Source organism: Megalobrama amblycephala, linkage group LG17 (assembly GCF_018812025.1).
Source record: "Megalobrama amblycephala isolate DHTTF-2021 linkage group LG17, ASM1881202v1, whole genome shotgun sequence".
Lineage (NCBI taxonomy): Eukaryota > Metazoa > Chordata > Actinopteri > Cypriniformes > Xenocyprididae > Megalobrama > Megalobrama amblycephala.
Genome location: NC_063060.1, coordinates 2,435,603 through 2,455,216, shown reverse-complemented (window position 1 = coordinate 2,455,216; position 19,614 = coordinate 2,435,603). Strand labels below are relative to the sequence as shown.

Genomic DNA, 19,614 nt, shown 5'->3' with positions numbered 1-19,614 from the left:
ATTTGTTTCTTTTCACTGTCACAAAATGTTTCAACGTTTTCTTGGAAATAGTGTTTTAACAAAAGCCAATGACATCATCCTCTAGTAGGAAGTGACATCATTTTAGAGGGTAATCAACAGCACAAACATCAGTGCTTTTAGTGCAGTCAATAGATCTGATGAATTATGGGATGTTTTGTGTTGTTAGCCGATTTGTGTCTCTAAAACATTCATCATGTTTGATCAAATTACACCAGTTAGTTTGACAATCTAAATTTTAATTCACTCTTTATTTCCGGTCTGTTCATTTTTATCCTGTAAATAATCTAATAAATCTAACAGCAACCAAAAGTTTGGGGTCAGGGAGATTTTTAATGCTCAATGTCACCAAGGATGCCTTCACTGGATCAAAAATACAGTAAAAACAGTAATATTGTGAAATATGATTGCAATTTAAATAAACGGAATTTTCAGCATCATCACATGATTCTTCAGAAATCATTCTAATATGCTGATTTGCTGCAAAAGCAACACTTCTGATTACTATCAGTGTTGAAAACAGTTTTTTCTGGAGTCTTTGATGAAAATAAAGATCAAAAGAACAACATTTATTTGAAATATAAATCATAAATGTCTTTACTGTCACTTTTGATCAATTTAAAAGCTACAACACAGTTCAAAAGGTTCATTACAGGAATGACCCAATTATGAACACAGACAACAATGTTAATTTAAGACGCGTGTAAAGAAGAGTGAAAAAAGACGAGCTATTGTAAGTCGGTTTGTTTGCTGTGAGAAAGCTGAGCTAGTAAAACGCGTGTGAGTTTCCTGCATGCATCTGTAAGTGTGAGACCACTAACAGCTTAGAACACACTCTCTAGTGTTCCCGTAAAAAGAGTTATTTCAGGAGCACGTCAGTCTGCGTGTTTCCCATAAATGAACCCCGCTTCCTCCAACGGGACGCGCAGAAAGAGCTTACCTGTTCACCGTGTGAGGTGGACGTGAGAAAAACAAGACCAGGGCATAGAGAAACACAGAGAGAGAGAGAGAGAGAGAGAGAGAGAGAGAAGACCGCTGTCTGATTCCAGCAGCACCGTCCTGACACTCGGACTTTTCCGTTACATTCAGCAAACAAAGCATTCCCTGTTCGGACGGGACTATTTTCGGAATGCCTGTAGCTAAACATGTACGTAAACGAGCTATTAATAGAATCACTCCTAGTGCCTCAAAATAAAAACAAAAACGCTGACCGCTACCTTTTAAAAATAAAATTATGAAACATGTAGCTGTTTTTCATTAGTTAAAACATTCTGTATGGTTTAGTAAAGCCTTCAGTGTAAATGTAAGAGCTTTTACTGCCACGATCCCTCTGAATGTAACAGTTATTTCAGTGTCCAATCAGAAAGCGGCTTTATCGTTTGTTGTTAAAAACTGGCAGGACTCAGTTAAAGGTACATCATGACACTGTATGGTCATAATTAGGAATGCACAGACAGAATTAGTTTATCGTCTTCATTTACTTTAGCATTACTAAAGCATTTGTGTTTTTGCATGTTCTTACAGCTCTATCTTTGATCTACTCACTGAAACATGCATCACTCCATTACTAAGAAGACCTGCTAGCTTCCTTTAACCGATGAAGATAAAAAGATAAGGAGAAGATGAACAACAACAAACAACAAAAGAGATGTGGCGCAACATTTCCACTTACAATATTTTATCTCTAAAACAGATCCATAATTTGTTATTGCTTCAAATAACATTTTGATACTACTGGACAAAAAAGTTTTTTTTTTTAAGAAGTCTCTTCTGCTCACCAAGGCTTGTATTTATTTGATCAAAAATACAATAAAAATTGTGAAATATTATTACAATTTGAAATAACTGTTTTCTATGTAAATATATTGTAAAATGTAATTTATTTCAGTGATCAAAGCTGAATTTTCAGCATCTTTACTCCAGTCTTCAGTGTCACATTCAGCTTTGATCACAGGAATAAATCATATTTTAAAATATATTCAAAGAGAATTTTTACTGTATTTTTGATCAAATAAATATAGTGTTGGTGAACATAAGAGACTTCTTTCAAAACCATTAAAAAATATTTTTTTTCCAAACTTTTGACCACTAGTTTTAATACTAGTCTAGTTTAATGAGTCATCTATAATTAATCCATTGGTAATCTGACTTCTTGAACACTGTGATCTGTTTGATGAAGGATGGAAGATCTGGCTGAACATCCAGAACCAACCGAACGAACACCATACCGTACCTGAATCTTTAGGTTTGGGACTCTTTGACTTCTGGCTGATTCTTCTGCTGAAGGGACTGGCCTGTGGGGAAGAGAGAAAGAGTGAGATAGAAACCACAGGGCATTATGGGAATGACAGAGCACTAACTGTAAGATGTAAAGTATCTGGCAAAATACAACATGACATGCTTCTCACCACATTACCCAAAATATCAGCTCACATGCTGCCACATGTCAGCTCTCCAGGATATGATTTACTCTGGGAACTATTTAATTTTTAAATGCAAAAAAACCCTAACATTTTAGGATTTGTACTTTTTATTTAGGGGCATGTTAAAAAAAAAAAAAAAAAAAAAAAAAATTCAATACCTTGAATTGGCTTGAGGAACTTTCACCAAAGGGATCAGAGTTAGCGAACGGGTCTTTGAAGGGGTCGTTCTGTTGGAATGGATCTCCTCCAAACGGATCAGCTAGAGAACAATAATTCACACAAATGTCAAAAAACAGAAACCCTACAACTTTTTTTTAATAATTCAGAAGTCATTTCTTAAGTACTTCTTTTTTACATCCAGTGGCCTAAACAAGGCAAGTCATGCTGAAATGTCTGTCATTGCATTTAGATAAAATATCAAAGCAAGTTCAATCTGCAAACAAATAATGCTAGAGCAAATTATGCTAGCAGTTTATTATTATGGATGAGGGATTTGTTCAAATCCATAAGTCTAAATTATAGTAATAGAGATGATTGTCTTAGCAAACACTACTAATTATAAATAAATAAATAATAATAAATTAATGAATTAATTGTAATTAAATTTTTAATTATTAATTAAATAAAAAATTAATCTAATTATAAAAATAAATAATAATACATTAAAATAATTATAAATATATGAATGAATAAATAAATATAGTTTGTTTGTTATTTAACTGTATAAAATAACTAAATAATAAATAAATTAATTCATTCATTATACATAAATTAAATTATCAATAATAAATAAATGAATTTATTAAAAATAAATAAAATTATTAAATATAAATATATTAATGATTAAATAAATATATGAATGAATAAATAAGTTTGTCATTTAACTGTATAAAATAACTAAATAATAAATAAATAATAAATTAATGAATTAATTATAAATAAATTATTAATAATTAAATAAAAAAATAATCTAATTATAAAAATAAATAATAATACATTAAAATAATTATAAATATATTAATGAATAAATAAATATATGAATAAATAAATATGTTTGTTTGTTATTTAACTGTGTAAAATAACTAAATAATAAATGAATTAATTCATTAAATAAATTAAATTATCAATAATAAATAAATGAATTCATTAAAAATAAATACAATTATTAAATATAAATATATTAATGATTAAATAAATATATGAATGAATAAATAAGTTTGTCATTTAACTGTATAAAATTAAATAAATAATAAATTAAATTAATTCATTATAAATAAATTTATTTATCAATAATACATTAATTCATTAAAAATATATATTTAAAAGAAATCAAATTATTATTAATAAATTATAAAAAAATAAATAAAAATAAATATTAGTAATAAATAAATTAATTAAAAATTATTTAAATTATTAAAGATAAATATATGAATGAATAAATATATGAATAAATGAATGAAAGAAGTTTGTTATTTAAGTGTATAAAATATCATTTTAAAACAGCAGGATTTAATTAAACACTTTGTTTCAGAAAATAAATAAAATGCTACACAGACACTTCAAGGAACACTTTCAATAAATCAGTCAATCATTTGGGAACTTGTTGAATTAAATGAACCATATGAAAAAAAAAAAGTCTATCTAGTTAAGTTAGAAATAGAAACTACTGAACACTGAATATAGCACACACTGAGTGTGCACTGAATTGCTAGATGTATTAAGGTAGAGAAAAGCCCACCTTTACTGAAGGGGTCACTTTTGAAGGGGTCTTCGCTCTGGAAGGGGTCTGCGTTCAGGCCTTGAGAGGTGGAACTGTTAAACATGGCCATCCTGGACTTAACCAACGAATCCTCCTGAAACACACACAGCATTCAGCTCATGTTTGCTCTCCTCCTCTGACTGCGGGGAAAATATTATCATTGTAATGAGTATGAAGAGGGCATCGTTCAGCTCTGTAGGCCACTGGGCCGCGTCCTCATTTCCTGTCCTGGATCTTCTGATGTCAGACGTCAGAGACGGCCCTCTTTTGAGGAAAGAGTGAGCTGTTTGACTGTTTGACAGGGGGCTAGTGTGTGGCATAATTACGTTAACAATAACAAGAGTAAAGGCACTCTGACGGATGTGTGCGCGGTGTCACATGGTTCCACTTTAACCTTTCGATGGAAGTCCAAGCTAAAGTTACTTTAAATGAATGGACTTTTTTCATAATTTAAAGATTATTCAAGGCTTAATACAACTTGCAAAGCCTATTTAGCCTTTGTTTTTACCAAGGCACTTAGTAAATGACTTTTTGTGTGTTTTTACCCCTCGATTTGTAAAAACAAACGAGAAATGTGTTTACAGTACATACACAGATAAACAAACCAAACCTTTTCCAAGTTTCCAAACCTTTTGACTATGACTTTACCAGCCATTAATTATTAGCGGATGAGGAAAAATCATTTTACAAAGAGATTTTTAGCCAATTAGATATTTTATAGTTTTCCTGATTACATTTTTCACGTTTCTTGTCAATCACAATTTAAAAATTCTAGGTTTTCCATGATATTTTTTCCATTTTCTTCATTATTCATTACATTTATTCCAAAATGGCATATCATTTTAGTCAACGGCAGTGTTGATATTGTTAACTAAAACTATTAAAAATCATTTTCATTAGTTGAAAAAGAGCGGAAATAAAATAAAATATAAATATTAGATGAAAAACTCTCTTTTTTTTTTTTTTTTTCTTTTTTTACAAAATCAGAAATATTGCCTCGGCAACTAACTTAAATGAAATAAGATGAAGTTTAAACAATAAAATTACTAATCCTGAAATAAAAATAAGTGAAAGATACTTAAAAATTATAATGAAAACAGCATATATAAAATGCCAGGGGGCGGGGCCTATGATGCAATGATGTAAAACTATTCGTTGATGTCTTGCTCTGGAATGCATTTGCCCGTGTGACGTCAAATGTCACCCAATATCAAAACGGGCCATTTTTGGAGCTTGTTTAAATAAATGCTTTGATTATAATGAGGAGGACATTTTAAGCTCTGAAACTTACAGGATGTTTTAATGATACAAAGACCTCTTATATGTCAAAAGATCAAGGAAAAATGTGATTTCACCCCTTTAAACTAATTTCACGACCAGCAAAAAAAAAACAAAAAAAAAACCTGGTTCAAGACCAACAGGGGGAGACAATCTGAAGTTGAAACAACCTTGAAAATCTACTTTAAATCTGCACACCTGTATCTCTCAAAATCAGGTGCACCTAAAAACCACACGACAACACGATCAAGACATTTCTGAAACGTGCCGTGACTCCTGACCTTGCCATCGATGCTGGCGCTCTCCTCAGCGATGAGCTGGTCCAGCTCGGCCAGGCTGGTCACGCTTTCGTTGAGAGCTTTGCTGTAGCCCTCGATTGTCTTATTAAGTTCCCGCTGGGTATCCTGTATCTCGCTGAGCTCACTGCGTGTCTGAGGGAACATGATCACAACTGAAATGTCATGTACTGCCAATAAGAAGTTTAGAACATTACACACACATCAGTAAATCACATGTCTCTAGGTCCTGGGGTAGCAAAAATTATGTTGTTCAGATTTCACTGATAGGGAATTTTTACACCATGCAATGCAAGGTGTATTTTGATAAGCAGATATGGGACAAAAATTAATTCTAAAACACATTCAGGTGATACTTTTTTTTTATAGTATTGTATAGTAGGGGTGGACGATTTATCGTGGTACGATATTTCGCAATGCAAACATGGTACGATATGCATCGTAGAGTGATGGCGATACTTTTACGATATGACGGCAGTTTAATCTTATTGGTTGAGCTGCCAACGTGACCTACGCTGCAAGGTGGCAGTGAGAGAAGCCGGTTGTCACCGCATATAAATGGTGTGTCTCAATCAGCTCTCTAGTTCAGTAAGTGTTTCGGGCACACATTGAATCTTGCAAGCAGGTTTAAACGTTTCTCATGTCAGTCTCTTGCATGGTCACGTGAGAAAAGTCGTGGCTTTCTTTCACCGCAGTGCCACAGCAACAGCTGTGCTCACAGAAAAGCAAAAGACGCTTGCGATGCTTTGCTTTAAGAAGTTCTGTGGGGCCGTTCACATATTGCGTCTTTTCCGCATGCAAGTCAGTTATTTTTTTCAAATGTAGAGGTCAGTTCATGGTTGCATAGCAACGACCGACGCCACGGGAGTGCAAGCGCTTTGGAAAGAAGGAGAAGCGGTGCGGCCGCACCTTCCACGCGTTTTTAGACGCCGATATGTGAACGGCCCCTATTCATAATTCTAAGTTCAGTTTTTCAGTGACAGACAGCCCTATTCAACTGTTAATTTGAATACAGAAGGTTTTTATTAAAATTTTATTTTTATTTGTTTTATTGAAATTTTATTTATTTATTTTATTGAAATGTGATCTTGTATGTACAAGGAAAATTATTGAAATTTGTTCATGTTTTTTTTGAATAAATCTTGTTTGAATTTCAGTTTCATTTTGTTCAAAATATCGTGATACGTATCGTATCGTGAACTCCGTATCGAGATACGTACCGTATCGTGACCTGAGCGTATCGTTACACCCCTATTTTATAGTATTTAGTATATTATATAAACATGTATTTACTTGTTTTTCATGAATGTATTTTTCAACAATACAAAGAGCAATGTGTAACATTTTACCAGATTTAGTGCTACACATTCACTTTTAGTTGTTCCCCACTAAATAATGTTTTTATTCACTAAATGTTTACATTTTATACAATTATTGTGCACTCATGATTTTTCTACAGTAACTTTTCCTGCTGAATTACCCACTAACTTAGTTTAATAGTACTTTTGTCATAGATTATGATTTTCATTTGTTGTTTTTCTTTATAATGACATTGTGTTTAACAGTGATTATCAGAGATATAGAAATTCTACACTGATTTAACAAAAAAAAAAAAAAATTTGCTGGTATCGGAACTCAGAATTTTTGGCATCGGATGGGTTCTAAAAAAAATGGAATCGGTGCATCCCTAGACGCAACTCACATGTAAACCTTGAATGACCTAAACGGCACCTAGTAAAAACAACTTGATAAATATGCAACGGATACATGGTGGTGTTTGTGACCTGGTCAATCTCGTCCTGAGATGTTTTGAGCAGTTTGAGGATGCTGTCTAGCTTGGCTTTTCCAGCAAGCAGACTCTCTTCCAGACGCTGCTCCTCTTGTTCAAGACAGTACAGGTCCGTCTTCGTTCTGCTCATCTCCTTCTCCTGCGTCTGCATGTCTGACTCCTGAGACAAGATCTGAGTCTGCAACGATGTGATCTACACACACACAGAGTAAAAAGATGACAATTATTCAGTCATTTATATAAAAGAATCATCATGCAAGTTTCAGAGTCAGAGTCAGACTTTGGATTTTCAGCATAAAATGTGGTTCACGTCATAAACTGATAAACTTCTAGACTTAGACTGTCTAGTCAAGTCTATAGATATTGAAAATATTTTGGCTCCCAATTGTCCCGCCAAAGCTTTAGTTTTGCTCTCATCCAGCAGTGTGAGTGTGGTCAAATCAATAAGCCGTCTGATTGACAGTGTACTTTTTTTTTATGTTAATTTAGATTATATCGAATATGCATCAACATTACAGTATATCTGCTAATGACTGTCTTCTATGTCAATTAAAATCAGAGCGAGACTCACCTTAGCGTTCTCCTCCTGCCATTTGTTCTTGGTCTCGTCCAGCGTTGTTTCCAGCTTGGCTCTCTGTTGCTCCATCTCACTGAGTCGATCCTGAGCGCCCCGTTTCTGGTGCTCCAACTCCTGAAGACCGACATTTTCACGCTCCAGGTCTCTTTGCACCTCCTACACAGAACCATTATTTTATCCACCTTATTTTTAACGTAAGAGCCAGGGGCGTCACTAGGCCCTTTTTAGGGGGGCTTCAGCCCAGCCCCCCTAAAAAAAATATTTGATTAATAAATTTTTGATCGCTTCAGTCCCCTTTAAAAAAACTCATTTGAAACGGCGGCAAGCTGCGTCAAGTTTCGGCTCCTCCCCTTATCTGAGTCTGCTTGGATTTAGCGCATTTTTCAATCTGCAGGGGCGCCGAGCAGAGCGAACATCAGAGAGCACAAGGTGTGTGTCGTGTGTGCGTGCATTTATTGATAGATTGCTAATGCTATGATATTACATCTGCATCGGTGCAGTTCTTTGTCATAAATGCATTGCAGTTTACATAATGTAATGTTACTGGAGCATTGGGAGCACACGGGACGGCTCGGTTTCTCATCCAATACCAATACGTTTCGCTGCGTTCACCTTCAGCCCTTGTGTGATAGTTGTTTTTTATTCCTACAAAAATGAAGTGATTAACACCCATGAAAACATACTTTAGATTCAGAAAACGATCATGATTTATTTTAATTTACTTTTTACAATTACAGACATATTATAATGTATTTTGACATTACATTATGCAATATGCAGCCATGCACAGAAATGACACACATCATTGTCTGAAAGCACTAGATGGCCCAGAGAGAGAATGTGGAGTTATTTTGTTTTGTATTATTAAATATAGTTTTGTATTAAGTAATAATGAATCAGGAGGAGTGTCATGATACATAAATTAGAGTAAGCGTAGAGTAAAGGGATTTTTGATTTTCTTGATTTATACTATTTATACTAGATTTGTACTTGATTTATAGAAGTGGCAAATTGATAATTCATGTTGTTATTTTTAATAAATAGAAATAAATATAGAACAGATTAATCATATTGCCAATAGACAATTACATTAATACATGGTTTGTCTATATTCTTAATGAATATTAGCTGGTTAGTTAAAATACTTAAAATGACATCAATTTTCATGGGGTGACTTTATGAATATCCAACCGTATTGTTGATTATAAAGGCTAAAAAGCTAAAAAACTAAAATAATTTATATTTCATTGTAGATGGATATACAACATTTTTCTTGTCGTGCGGGAGTAGGTCTGCAAATGAGCAACAGTCAGGTGAGAATAGAACGTAGACAGCCTCTCACACACACAATACCACTGTGTTCCCAAGATTCATTTCAGTCATTGAACCCTGACATTGTTTTAATTGTCTGCCAATTTCCCTGTACATTTTATAAGAAAAAGCAGTGGTATCGTCAAAGGATAAACACAAATGTCCTGACTCCTGACATTATTGACACTCAACAAGAAATTATTAGTGTGTTTGTACAGTGAATGAATCAGGAGGTCTTCATTGTAAAAAAAAAAAAAAAAAAAAAAAAAAAATCAACATTCCCTATTTTCTAGTGGTCACATCCAATAATTATTTTTTTATTACAGTGTTGTATATGGCTCAGTCAGTACTCCTACTCCCATATATGAAATACAGGGAATACAATGGAATAGTGGACTGCAGTAAGGTTAGTAGCATACCACCCTACCCTAATAGTCAAATAATATTTTTTTTAATCATACCCTTATTGGGGGCTGAGCCCCCCTAAAATCAAAATCCTAGAATCGCCCCTGGTAAGAGCTATTTGTAACCTGAATGTATGAGGTTTAGGTTGTCATTCACTTAGTTATTTTAGCTGTATAAAAACATATTGCAAAGTGGTATTTGTTATCATATCATTTTAACATATTGTCGTAATTATAACTGTACAATGTTATTTGTTGTATGTAAAAATAAAAATATGTACAATGTACAGACCAGCCTTACCTGGACTTCACTGTTCTTCTGTCGCAGGACTTCCTCTTTCTGTCTGATTTCTGTCTCTAATAAGCGTTTCTCACTATGCACAAAATGCACAAAAAAAAAAAAATGAAAATAGTAAAAAGCAAAAAGAGTAAAACATAATAAGTAATTAGCAGAATGCAAGATATGTGGTTATGTGTAGCATATAATTCTCCATCTATAAACTCTCTGACCTCTGCAGCTGGGAGATTTCCTGGTTGATGTCATCAAGATCCTTGTTTCCCGTCAGCTCAACCAACCCAACAGAACTGCTGCTGTCCTGGAAAAATCATGTTATGTAAGAGACAGTCATATTCTGTCATCTAGTGTTTGACTGTGTGTAATTATGCAGTGCTCATCCATGAGCACTAGATGGCGTTCTCATTGCCTGAACATAAAGACAAACCTCACAGCAACATAAAGACTTAATTTACCTTCTGAATAAATGTTTTTGGTCTGTAAATTGATGTGTCAGCGCATGTGACTTTAAAGAAAATTAAAATTTGTTTGTATAATATTTTTAAAATTTATTTTCTAAAGATGCAACCAAGACCATGCAGGCAAGGAAAAATAATATAAACCAGTAATATTACAGCCCACTTTTCATGAACCATTCAAATCCTATTGGATAAAACATATTCTGTTGTAATTTGAAAAACATAAAATATATTAACAGTGTGTTTTTGCCTCGATTAATGGGACAGTATGAAGCTGACAGGAATGTAGAGAGAGAGGAAGAATGGGATTGAGAAATGCAAATGTGTCATCAGAAATCAAATCTGATTATTAAGTTAAAAGGAACCTAACAACACAATTTATTCTCACAGCTTTTCATGCATGTCAATCAATAAAGCTTCTACCCACAGGAAACGCATCACAGATGTGTCTGACTTACTTACCCTTCCCAGACTGGTCAACGGGGTCAATTCGGACATGACTGACGGTGTGAATCCAGAGAGGATCTGGATCATAAAGTAAAAAATAAAAATTAAAAATTAAAAAAATTCATTTGTAAAGCATTGAATAATCTGGATTATCAAAAATGTGCATTATCACGTTATGCTATAAATATTTTAAAAATGTAAAATGTTTCAAAATTTATGTAAAATGTAACATTTTCACGTTATGCAATAAATGATTTAAAAAAATATATATATATATTTTCAAAAATCATGGCGACGGATGTTGGTAGGTTTACATAAATCGCAGCCACCGCACTAGCCGTTACTTTTAATCAAAGGAGACGTAGGTGTGTTATCCAAGCATTGATGTGAAGGAAAGCCCCTTACTTGGGAGCGACCATGTATGAGGTGTTTCTGGGAGGTTATTGTACGCGATATCACAGAGGAACTGTGGATTCAGAACATCCGAATGAACAGATCAACCTTTTTTGAGTTGTGCAATGCAAATAGGGCCTCTAGTAGCACCTGCTGCATCATGCATCATGCATAAGGGAGCCAGTTTCTACAAATAAACGCATAGCCATTGCCTTTTATAAACTGGCTACCTGTGCAGAGTACAGGGCAGTGGCTGAGACATTTGGGGTTAGCAAAACCAGTCCACAGGTGTGTGTATGGTGTATGCCAGGCTATATGCACCAAACTTATGAAACAGTACATTGCTTTGCCAAATGTTCATGACTTTTAAGTACACCATGCGAAAAAACAGTTGCAGTTTTGTGAAATATTCCTTTTTAGAATTGCCTGAAAAACCACCTCATGAGAGCGTAAAAACTTTTTTGAAATATATGGGAGTTTTCGTGAAATTGGGCGTATTTTCAATTTGTGCAATTTGAAGGGTAATGGAAACGCAGCTTTTGTGAGTGTTAGAAAAATATTATTATAACAAACGAGGAGCGCTTGAGGCTGAAGGGATGCTGCTTTTGATTCATATACATGCAACGTGAGAGGATGCATGTGTGCGTTTTGTCCACTCACAGGTGTGCTGGTGGCGCCTCTCTCTGACGGTGGTATCATGTCAGGGGTCAGACTCTGAGGAGGGTCCACTCCTTTAACTTTCTCCTGAATCAGGTGCATCGCCAGACAGAACTGCTCTTTGGTGAGTTTGCCGGTACGCTGAGTGTCCGCCAGCGACCTGCAGACCAAAACAACAGACAATGTATGCTTCTACTGTATGAACACAAACATAAAAGACAGATATTATCATAAATCCTACAGCTGTTGGACTAATGGAAGAACACAAAAGGTTCATTTTGCAAGCTCAAGCATGGTTTTAAAAAGGCTGTGGGTGACTTTACTTAGAAATACCATTGCATTTCACTGTTTAATCTCACCATATGTGTGCCAGGACGCTCTGAGGCAGCCGAGAGTTCATGAAGATATCCTTCACCTCACCTCCTCCAACCATCCCATCAAAATCAGAGTCTGCCAGATCAAAGATCTCCTCGTACTGCTCTCTATCATCCGCCGGCACCACCCAGTGATCTGAGGATGGCTGCAAAACACATTTATGAAATGTTTAGAATCGCATTTGATTCATCTTATTTTTTGCAATGTGCATTATGTGAATTTTCTATATTCATCAGCCAAAATTTGTATTATACAATGCAATGTCCTTTGGGTGCGTTCAAGTCGCATCAGAAAGATTGTAATTACGAACTGAATGTCTACTGCATGTATGTCCCCACACAGTCGTAATTACGAGTGGGAAACGCTGGAAGTTTCCAAGTTGGGTTTGTCAATGAGAAAACATGTCGGAATGCATCAGTATTAATGATAAATTTGTTAAATAAATTATTATTTTTTGATTTACAATAAAACTATCTGAGTTGCATGTACAAACTACCATAGTATTGTACAATTATGATAGAATATATTCAATTTACACTAATTTATAAAAGTAAAAACACCCAATGTGCATTATTTATCATTTTGTAGATGTAGAATTAAAAAATCTTGTTGAATTTTAGAAAAAGGTACCATCATGCTCCAACCAAAGTAATTTTAACACATCTAATATCGTAATTATGACTTCCCAACTCATAAGTACAAACTTCCCAGTAGCACTTGAATGTGCCATTCGCTTCAACTACGTTGAATGAAATGGCATTAATATGCAATTATTTTGATGCAAAATATAGATAAAAATGCTAAATAACTAGATTTATTTATACAATCAAAGATCTTTTTGGTAATGCAGTCAGTCAATTTCAGGGTTGTACAGTGCAACAGTTTTGCATGTGTGTGAGACGGAGCTATTTGTTTATGTGAAGTGAAAGTTTGTTGTGTGTAATATTGCAGCGCTCTGCTTCCACTCTCTGCAGGCACACTTTTTTCCCCAATTATATGCGCTGCAGCTTTCATGGTGACAAAACGACAGCCATTTAATGCATATTGGGTTGTGCAAATACAAGTAGCTACTGCTTAAAGTCTGACACACTAGAGTGATAAAGAAACATGCATGAATGAGAAAAAGCACAGAACACTATTAAGCGCAATATGCTGCGAAAAAGAACTCAATGCGCCGCTCGTGCGCTGACTCAAGACTTTTCACTTTCGCACCATGACCGTCCGCTGACATACACCTCAGATGTGTTTATAGTTGATGCTCTCCGTTTTACTATTTTCTGAAACAGGGATTCTGAAAGGGGGTTATTTGAAGAAAGAATCCTCTAGTCTAAACCAATTGAAAGTAGTGGTGAGAAGTATTTAGGTGGAACAATGTCATATCATACTGTCAAACGTTAAATCTAGTTTTGGTTTTGAAGTCAATCATGTCCCGGGTAAAAAAGTAATATAATTAAAATATACTGGTAACACTTTACAAAAAGTTTCATTATTTAACATTAGTTAACTACATTAGTTAACATGAACTGCACTTATACAGCATTTATTAATCTTTGTTAATTTCAATATTTACTAATACATTATTAAAATCTTGTTAACATTAGTTAATGCACTGTGAACTAATGTGATCAAACAATGAACAACTGTATTTTCATTAACTAACGCTAACGAAGATTAGTAAATACAGTAACAAATGTATCGCTCATAGTCAGTTCATGTTAGTTAATACATTAACTAATGTTTAACTAATGAACCTTATTGTAAAGTGTTACCAATATAATTATAATAAATAAAGTTTATTTACATATTTACTGACATATCGCTTGAGATTTACTGATATAAAAATTATAATTAAACTTTATAATCATTTTTAATAATTATTGTGGACAATGCACATTTCTTAATATTAAGCCTAAAATGTGTGTTTATGTCACCATTGATAAGTATTGTATGATCTTTGAATAAAATCTTTAAATGCAAGATATTTAAAGTGTATATTTAATAGTTCCACTTTAGCACAATCAAATATACTTCAGTATATCTTTATTTGAACCTCAGCACTACTTCTGTACAATTAAAGTGCATTAAACAAAAATTATTATTAGGGTATTTTTAAGTACATAAATATTTAAATGTATTTGTAGTATGATTAGCATGAAATAAACATATTTTAAATACATTTTAGTATGTTTATTTTTCACTAGGGTAATAGTGCAATATATAGCGCAGTTAATAATTTTCCTAGGAAAATACCACATGCACAAGAAAAATAGGCTCTTTATTAACCATAATTTAATGAGACTTCTATTAATATTTATTTCGGTTCATAAACTCAACAAAAATGCAATAAGATAATAAATTAGTATTTAAAATACTAAATACGGCCTGCATTTTGGTAACACAGCGCCTATTTAAAGTAAATAATCAGGTCATATCTCTATAATAATGTGTTAACTACAGCTGCTATTTTGATTCCTCCCACTGATTTTTATATATGTGCATCGTCTTCTTTAATAATTGCTAAATTAAACATACAACGTTGTTACGCCAATTGATATCAAGGCTGCTTCACAAACTATTATTTTAAAAGTACATGCAATACACGAATATTCCTTTCAAAACACATGCACACTTTTGCACAAATGGCTTGAAGACAAACTCTTCACAGTCTATAAATCTCAAATGGTTCACTATTTTTTGGTACCTGGCAGCTCATGAAGTTTAAACACAAAGTCATGTGAATGAGAACGTTTGAGATTATATCTTGGGTTCTGGTACAGGTTTAGTCACTGTGAAATTAACGCACTTGGTGAAACTGTAGGTTGTTTACGGTTTCTAAAAAATGTAGCAAATCAAGCACAACCAAACTTTCACTTTTAAAATCTGTGCATTATCTTGTAGTAAACTCTACTCTCTAGGAGCTGCTAATAATGTGGTTGGACAGGTATGTTGTGTTACACAAGCACATCCGCCTTGGTGTTCACCTGTGTGAGCGTTTGAGGCTGCGGTGGTGTCGGAGTGGAGCGCTTGAACGAGTTTGATGGAGACAGATTTGTGCTGCTGCCCAGAGGACTCTTGGAAAGCGACGGCACGGGTCGCAGGTTCTCCATCAGGAGGAACGGACTAGAGGGAAGAACAGGAACTGATCCCGGGAGAGCGCCTGGAATCTTCTTACGTTTGGATGGAGGGATGAGAGTTGTAGGGAGGGTGGATGGCATAGGCTCCTTCTCTCTGGCTGCATAAACCAGATGCATCGCCTGCAAAAAGCAAATGATGTGAGCTTTTTTTCTTCCAGTTGACAAAAAAAGCATTGGAATTTCTCTTTCTGATTTTTCAACAAGTGGCCGGTTTCCTCTTGTCACAGATTATAATATCCACAAATACTCTACTTTAAGACATATATATTGCATATTGAGCAGAGTGCATGATATAAAAATTGGTTTAGTAAAGTAACAGCACAGCTCTCCTCAACTCAAACGCTGCAGGACGATGCAAACACTGAACTTTAATATTTGGTGTTAAAGGTTTGATCACTTCACTAACCCTAAAGTACTACTAATAAATGTAATTTTTTTGATGCATCATTTGACTCACCACTGAAAACTCATCTTTATCCAAGTGCCCATCTTTGTCAATGTCACTGAGATCCCAAATCTACAAAACAGAGACATAAAAGTTCACAAAACATTCACTAATATACTTAAGATCTAAACAACATTATAAAGTATTTCAAATATTAGCAATATTAGCATGTTTAAATTCTGCATAGGTCTGAATTGTTTATTTTTGGAACAAACAATCAGACCTTTTATTAATATACTTTTATTTATGTATATACACACTACAGTTTAAACGTCAGTGTCACATGATCCTTCCGAAATTATTCTAATATGCTGATTTGATGCTCAAGAAACATTTCCGATTAATATTAATTTTGAAAACAGTTTTCAATTTTGAAACCATGATACATTTTTTTCAGGATTTAACATTATAAATGTCTTTACTGTCACTTTTGATCAATGTAATGCATATATTCATAAAATATTTTTTCTTTCAAAAAAAAAAAAAAAAAAAAATCACTTTTCAACTTTAATGTATGTTTTTAAAGTAAAAAGTGATTTTTTTTCTAAACAGTTACCCTTATCTTTTGTACTGGATATTTTGATATGCCTGATTTCACTTGAATCCAATTCTAGATTTATAAACAGCATTTACAGTTTCTAACTAAACCAACAAGACTTCTAAAACAATGGCCATAATATCAGTACAATATCAGAGGCTATTGGTCTAAAATGCAGGCCTATTACAAAGTAATGCAGACATTCACCTTTCCAAGCACATCGAGAGGCAGGTTTGAGTTCATGAGGACCGGTTTCACTTTATCACCTGACAGCAGCCCACCAACTGGAGAGAGACTCTCAAATATCCCATCATACTTTGCTTTATCTTCCGGCTGGTGAAGCCAAACACAATGGAGAAGAGACAATGAAGAATGGTGAGAGAATCTGCGACCGCATAAATGAGTTTTGCATCACAAATTTCATTTTATTCCAGTAATTCTGCACCTTCAACGTCCAGCTGGAATCAGCCGCAGAGGTTGTGATGTTCAGGGACGGGCTGCCGGTGTCTCTCTGCAAATCACACACAGCAACACGGACATTTACATGCTTTGATTTAGCATATGTTCAAACATCTTACATTTTACACATGCTATTCCGATCAAATCTACCGATGAACAAATGTGCATCACTGAATTTCATTTCAGATATCCAAAGTGCCAACACTCACAAATTTCGGGATGGGTGCGTTCTGGCTTACACTGTTTAGACTGACATCACTTCCTCCTTGAGCAGAAGCCACCAGCCTCAGTGCAGTAAAGAAACCCTTAATAGAGATTGCAGTTAAACTCAAAACGCCACAAATCAACTGCATTCATACAGATAGCTTCATCTCCAACTAATAATGAAGGCAGAGCCTGAGAATATTTTGGATGTGAATTTATTTGCTACAAATTTAAATAACTTATGTCCATTAAAGCCAACTTGTGATGCTTTTTTAATTCAGCAAATGCTTTCATTTCCATAGCCAACACATTTTCCCAGACCATTTGCAAACGCCTATTCTGACAAGAAAAAAAAATGTTATTTACCTTTTTATCCAAGTAACCTTTTCTCTCAGGGTCTGACAGATCCCAGATCTGCAAAGAGAGGCAAAGACACACAGTCATTTCCTACCAACAGCTCCAGCGCTGCATCTCAAGACATTCAGTGATGTGATTATTTTCTCTCACCTGACCCAATGTGCTGTCTGAGAGCCCCGATTTCTTCAAGAACTGAGCGGCATCTGCAGCGCCCACTTTCCCTGTGTTTCCTGGATCCACCTGCAACAAACACGACAGGCCATCAGGGTCACTTACAATGTCAGGAAATAAAGATACACAATATCAATATCATCAGCCAATATATTGACATTATACTGATTACCAAAGTTGGGAGCACATAATATTATTGATTCCATTTTAAAAAGCATTTGTAATTTCCTGAAATTTCTATACAGGTTCATCCCTTTCAGGAAGTTTAATGAATTTACCTGTCTGTAGAAGCTCTCATATGCAGCGTTTCCACTTGATAGCTGCAAAAATATGAATGAAAATTTAATGCAAAATATATGGTAACACTTTACAATAAGGTTCCATTTGTTAAAAACATCATTAACTAAGATTAATAAAGGCTTTATACATATTTTCATTGTTACTTAAAGGGATAGTTCACCCAAAAATGAAAATTCTGTCATCATTTATTCAGCCTCAGGTTATTCCAAACATGTATATATTTCTTTGTACTGCTAAATGCAAAAGAAGATATTTTGAAGAAAGTTTGTAACCAGGCTGCTTTGGGCCACCATTGACTTCCATAGTAGGAAAAAATATACTATGGTAGTCAATGGTGGCCCAAAGCGGCCGGGTTACAAACTTTCTTTAAAATATCTTCCTTTGTTTTCAACAAAACAAAGAAATTTATTCCGGTTTGAAACAATCTACGGGTGAGTAAATGATGACAGAAATTTAATTTTTGGGTGAACTATCCCATTAATGTTAATTTCTGTGTTTACTAATAGACTATTAAAATCAAAAATGATATCTATTAATATTATTTAATGGACCTGAGCTGACATGAGCTAACAATGAACAGCTGTCAAGGATTAATAAATACTGTACGTAACAAATGTTTTGCTCATTATTTAATGCATTAACTAACTTTAAAGTGTTAGTTCACCCAAAAATGAAAATTCTGTCATTTATTACTCATCCTCATGTCGTTCCATACCCGTAAGACCTTCGTTAATCTTTGGAATGCAAATTGAGATATTTTTGTTGAAATCCGATGACTCAGGGAGGCCTGAGCAATTACATTTCCTCTCTCAAGATACATAAAGGTACTAAAATCATATTTAAATCAGTTCATGTGAGTACAGTGGTTCAATATTAATATTATAAAGTGACGAGAATATTTTTGGTGTGCCAAAAAAAAACAAAATAACGAATTATTTAGTGATGGCCAATTTCAAAACACTGCTTCAGGAAGCTTCAGAGCGTTATGAATCAGTGTGTCGAATCAGCGGTTCGAAACGCCAAAGTCACGTGATTTCAGCACTTTGGCGGTTTGACGCGCGATCCGAATCATGATTCGATACGCTGATTCATAACGCTCCGAATCTTCCTGAAGCAGTGTTTTGAAATCGGCCATCACTATATAAGTCGTTATTTTGTTTTTTTGCCGCACCAAAAATATTCTCGTCGCTTTATAATATTAATATTGAACCACTGTACTCACATGAACTGATTTAAATATGTTTTTAGTACAATGTTTTAGTTAATGGATCTTGAGAGAGGAAATGTCATTACTGGCTATGCAGGCCTCACTGAACCATCGGATTTCATCAAAAATATCTTAATTTGTGTTCTGAAGATTAACGAAGGTCTTACGGGTGTGGAACGCCATGAGGGTGAGTAATTAATTACATTATTTTCATTTTTGGGTGAGAAAAGTGTTGGTAAAGTGTTACCAATATAATGAACTTGCCAGTTTGGGTGAATAGCATAAAGCTTGTCAAAAAAAAGGGAGGAAAAGTGTATTT

General features: G+C 34.3%; 1 protein-coding gene across 13 annotated transcripts in view; it reads right to left on the bottom strand.

The window, feature by feature from the left end:
• Window positions 1–19,614, bottom strand: part of eps15l1b (epidermal growth factor receptor pathway substrate 15-like 1b) — a 41,281-nt gene that overhangs the window by 20,843 nt on the left and 824 nt on the right. For 12 of the 13 annotated variants that reach the window (XR_007180732.1, XR_007180734.1, XR_007180736.1 and 9 more), the window contains exons 2-20: window positions 18,067–18,108; window positions 17,768–17,857; window positions 17,627–17,674; window positions 17,266–17,361; window positions 17,043–17,108; window positions 16,805–16,930; window positions 16,072–16,131; window positions 15,462–15,734; window positions 12,465–12,625; window positions 12,109–12,265; window positions 11,071–11,133; window positions 10,366–10,451; window positions 10,157–10,229; window positions 8,135–8,296; window positions 7,559–7,756; window positions 5,760–5,909; window positions 4,180–4,294; window positions 2,600–2,700; window positions 2,252–2,312 (exon numbers count right to left, since the gene is read on the bottom strand). Coding sequence is in view for 9 of the 13 variants with exons in the window: in XM_048162544.1 (XP_048018501.1) it covers window positions 2,252–2,312; window positions 2,600–2,700; window positions 4,180–4,294; window positions 5,760–5,909; window positions 7,559–7,756; window positions 8,135–8,296; window positions 10,157–10,229; window positions 10,366–10,451; window positions 11,071–11,133; window positions 12,109–12,265; window positions 12,465–12,625; window positions 15,462–15,734; window positions 16,072–16,131; window positions 16,805–16,930; window positions 17,043–17,108; window positions 17,266–17,361; window positions 17,627–17,674; window positions 17,768–17,857; window positions 18,067–18,108 (2,128 nt within the window). In the remaining 4 variants the exon portion in view is untranslated. The remainder of the gene's footprint in view (window positions 1–2,251; window positions 2,313–2,599; window positions 2,701–4,179; window positions 4,295–5,759; window positions 5,910–7,558; window positions 7,757–8,134; window positions 8,297–10,156; window positions 10,230–10,365; window positions 10,452–11,070; window positions 11,134–12,108; window positions 12,266–12,464; window positions 12,626–15,461; window positions 15,735–16,071; window positions 16,132–16,804; window positions 16,931–17,042; window positions 17,109–17,265; window positions 17,362–17,626; window positions 17,675–17,767; window positions 17,858–18,066; window positions 18,109–19,614) is intronic. The other variant, XM_048162545.1, reaches the window with a different exon arrangement.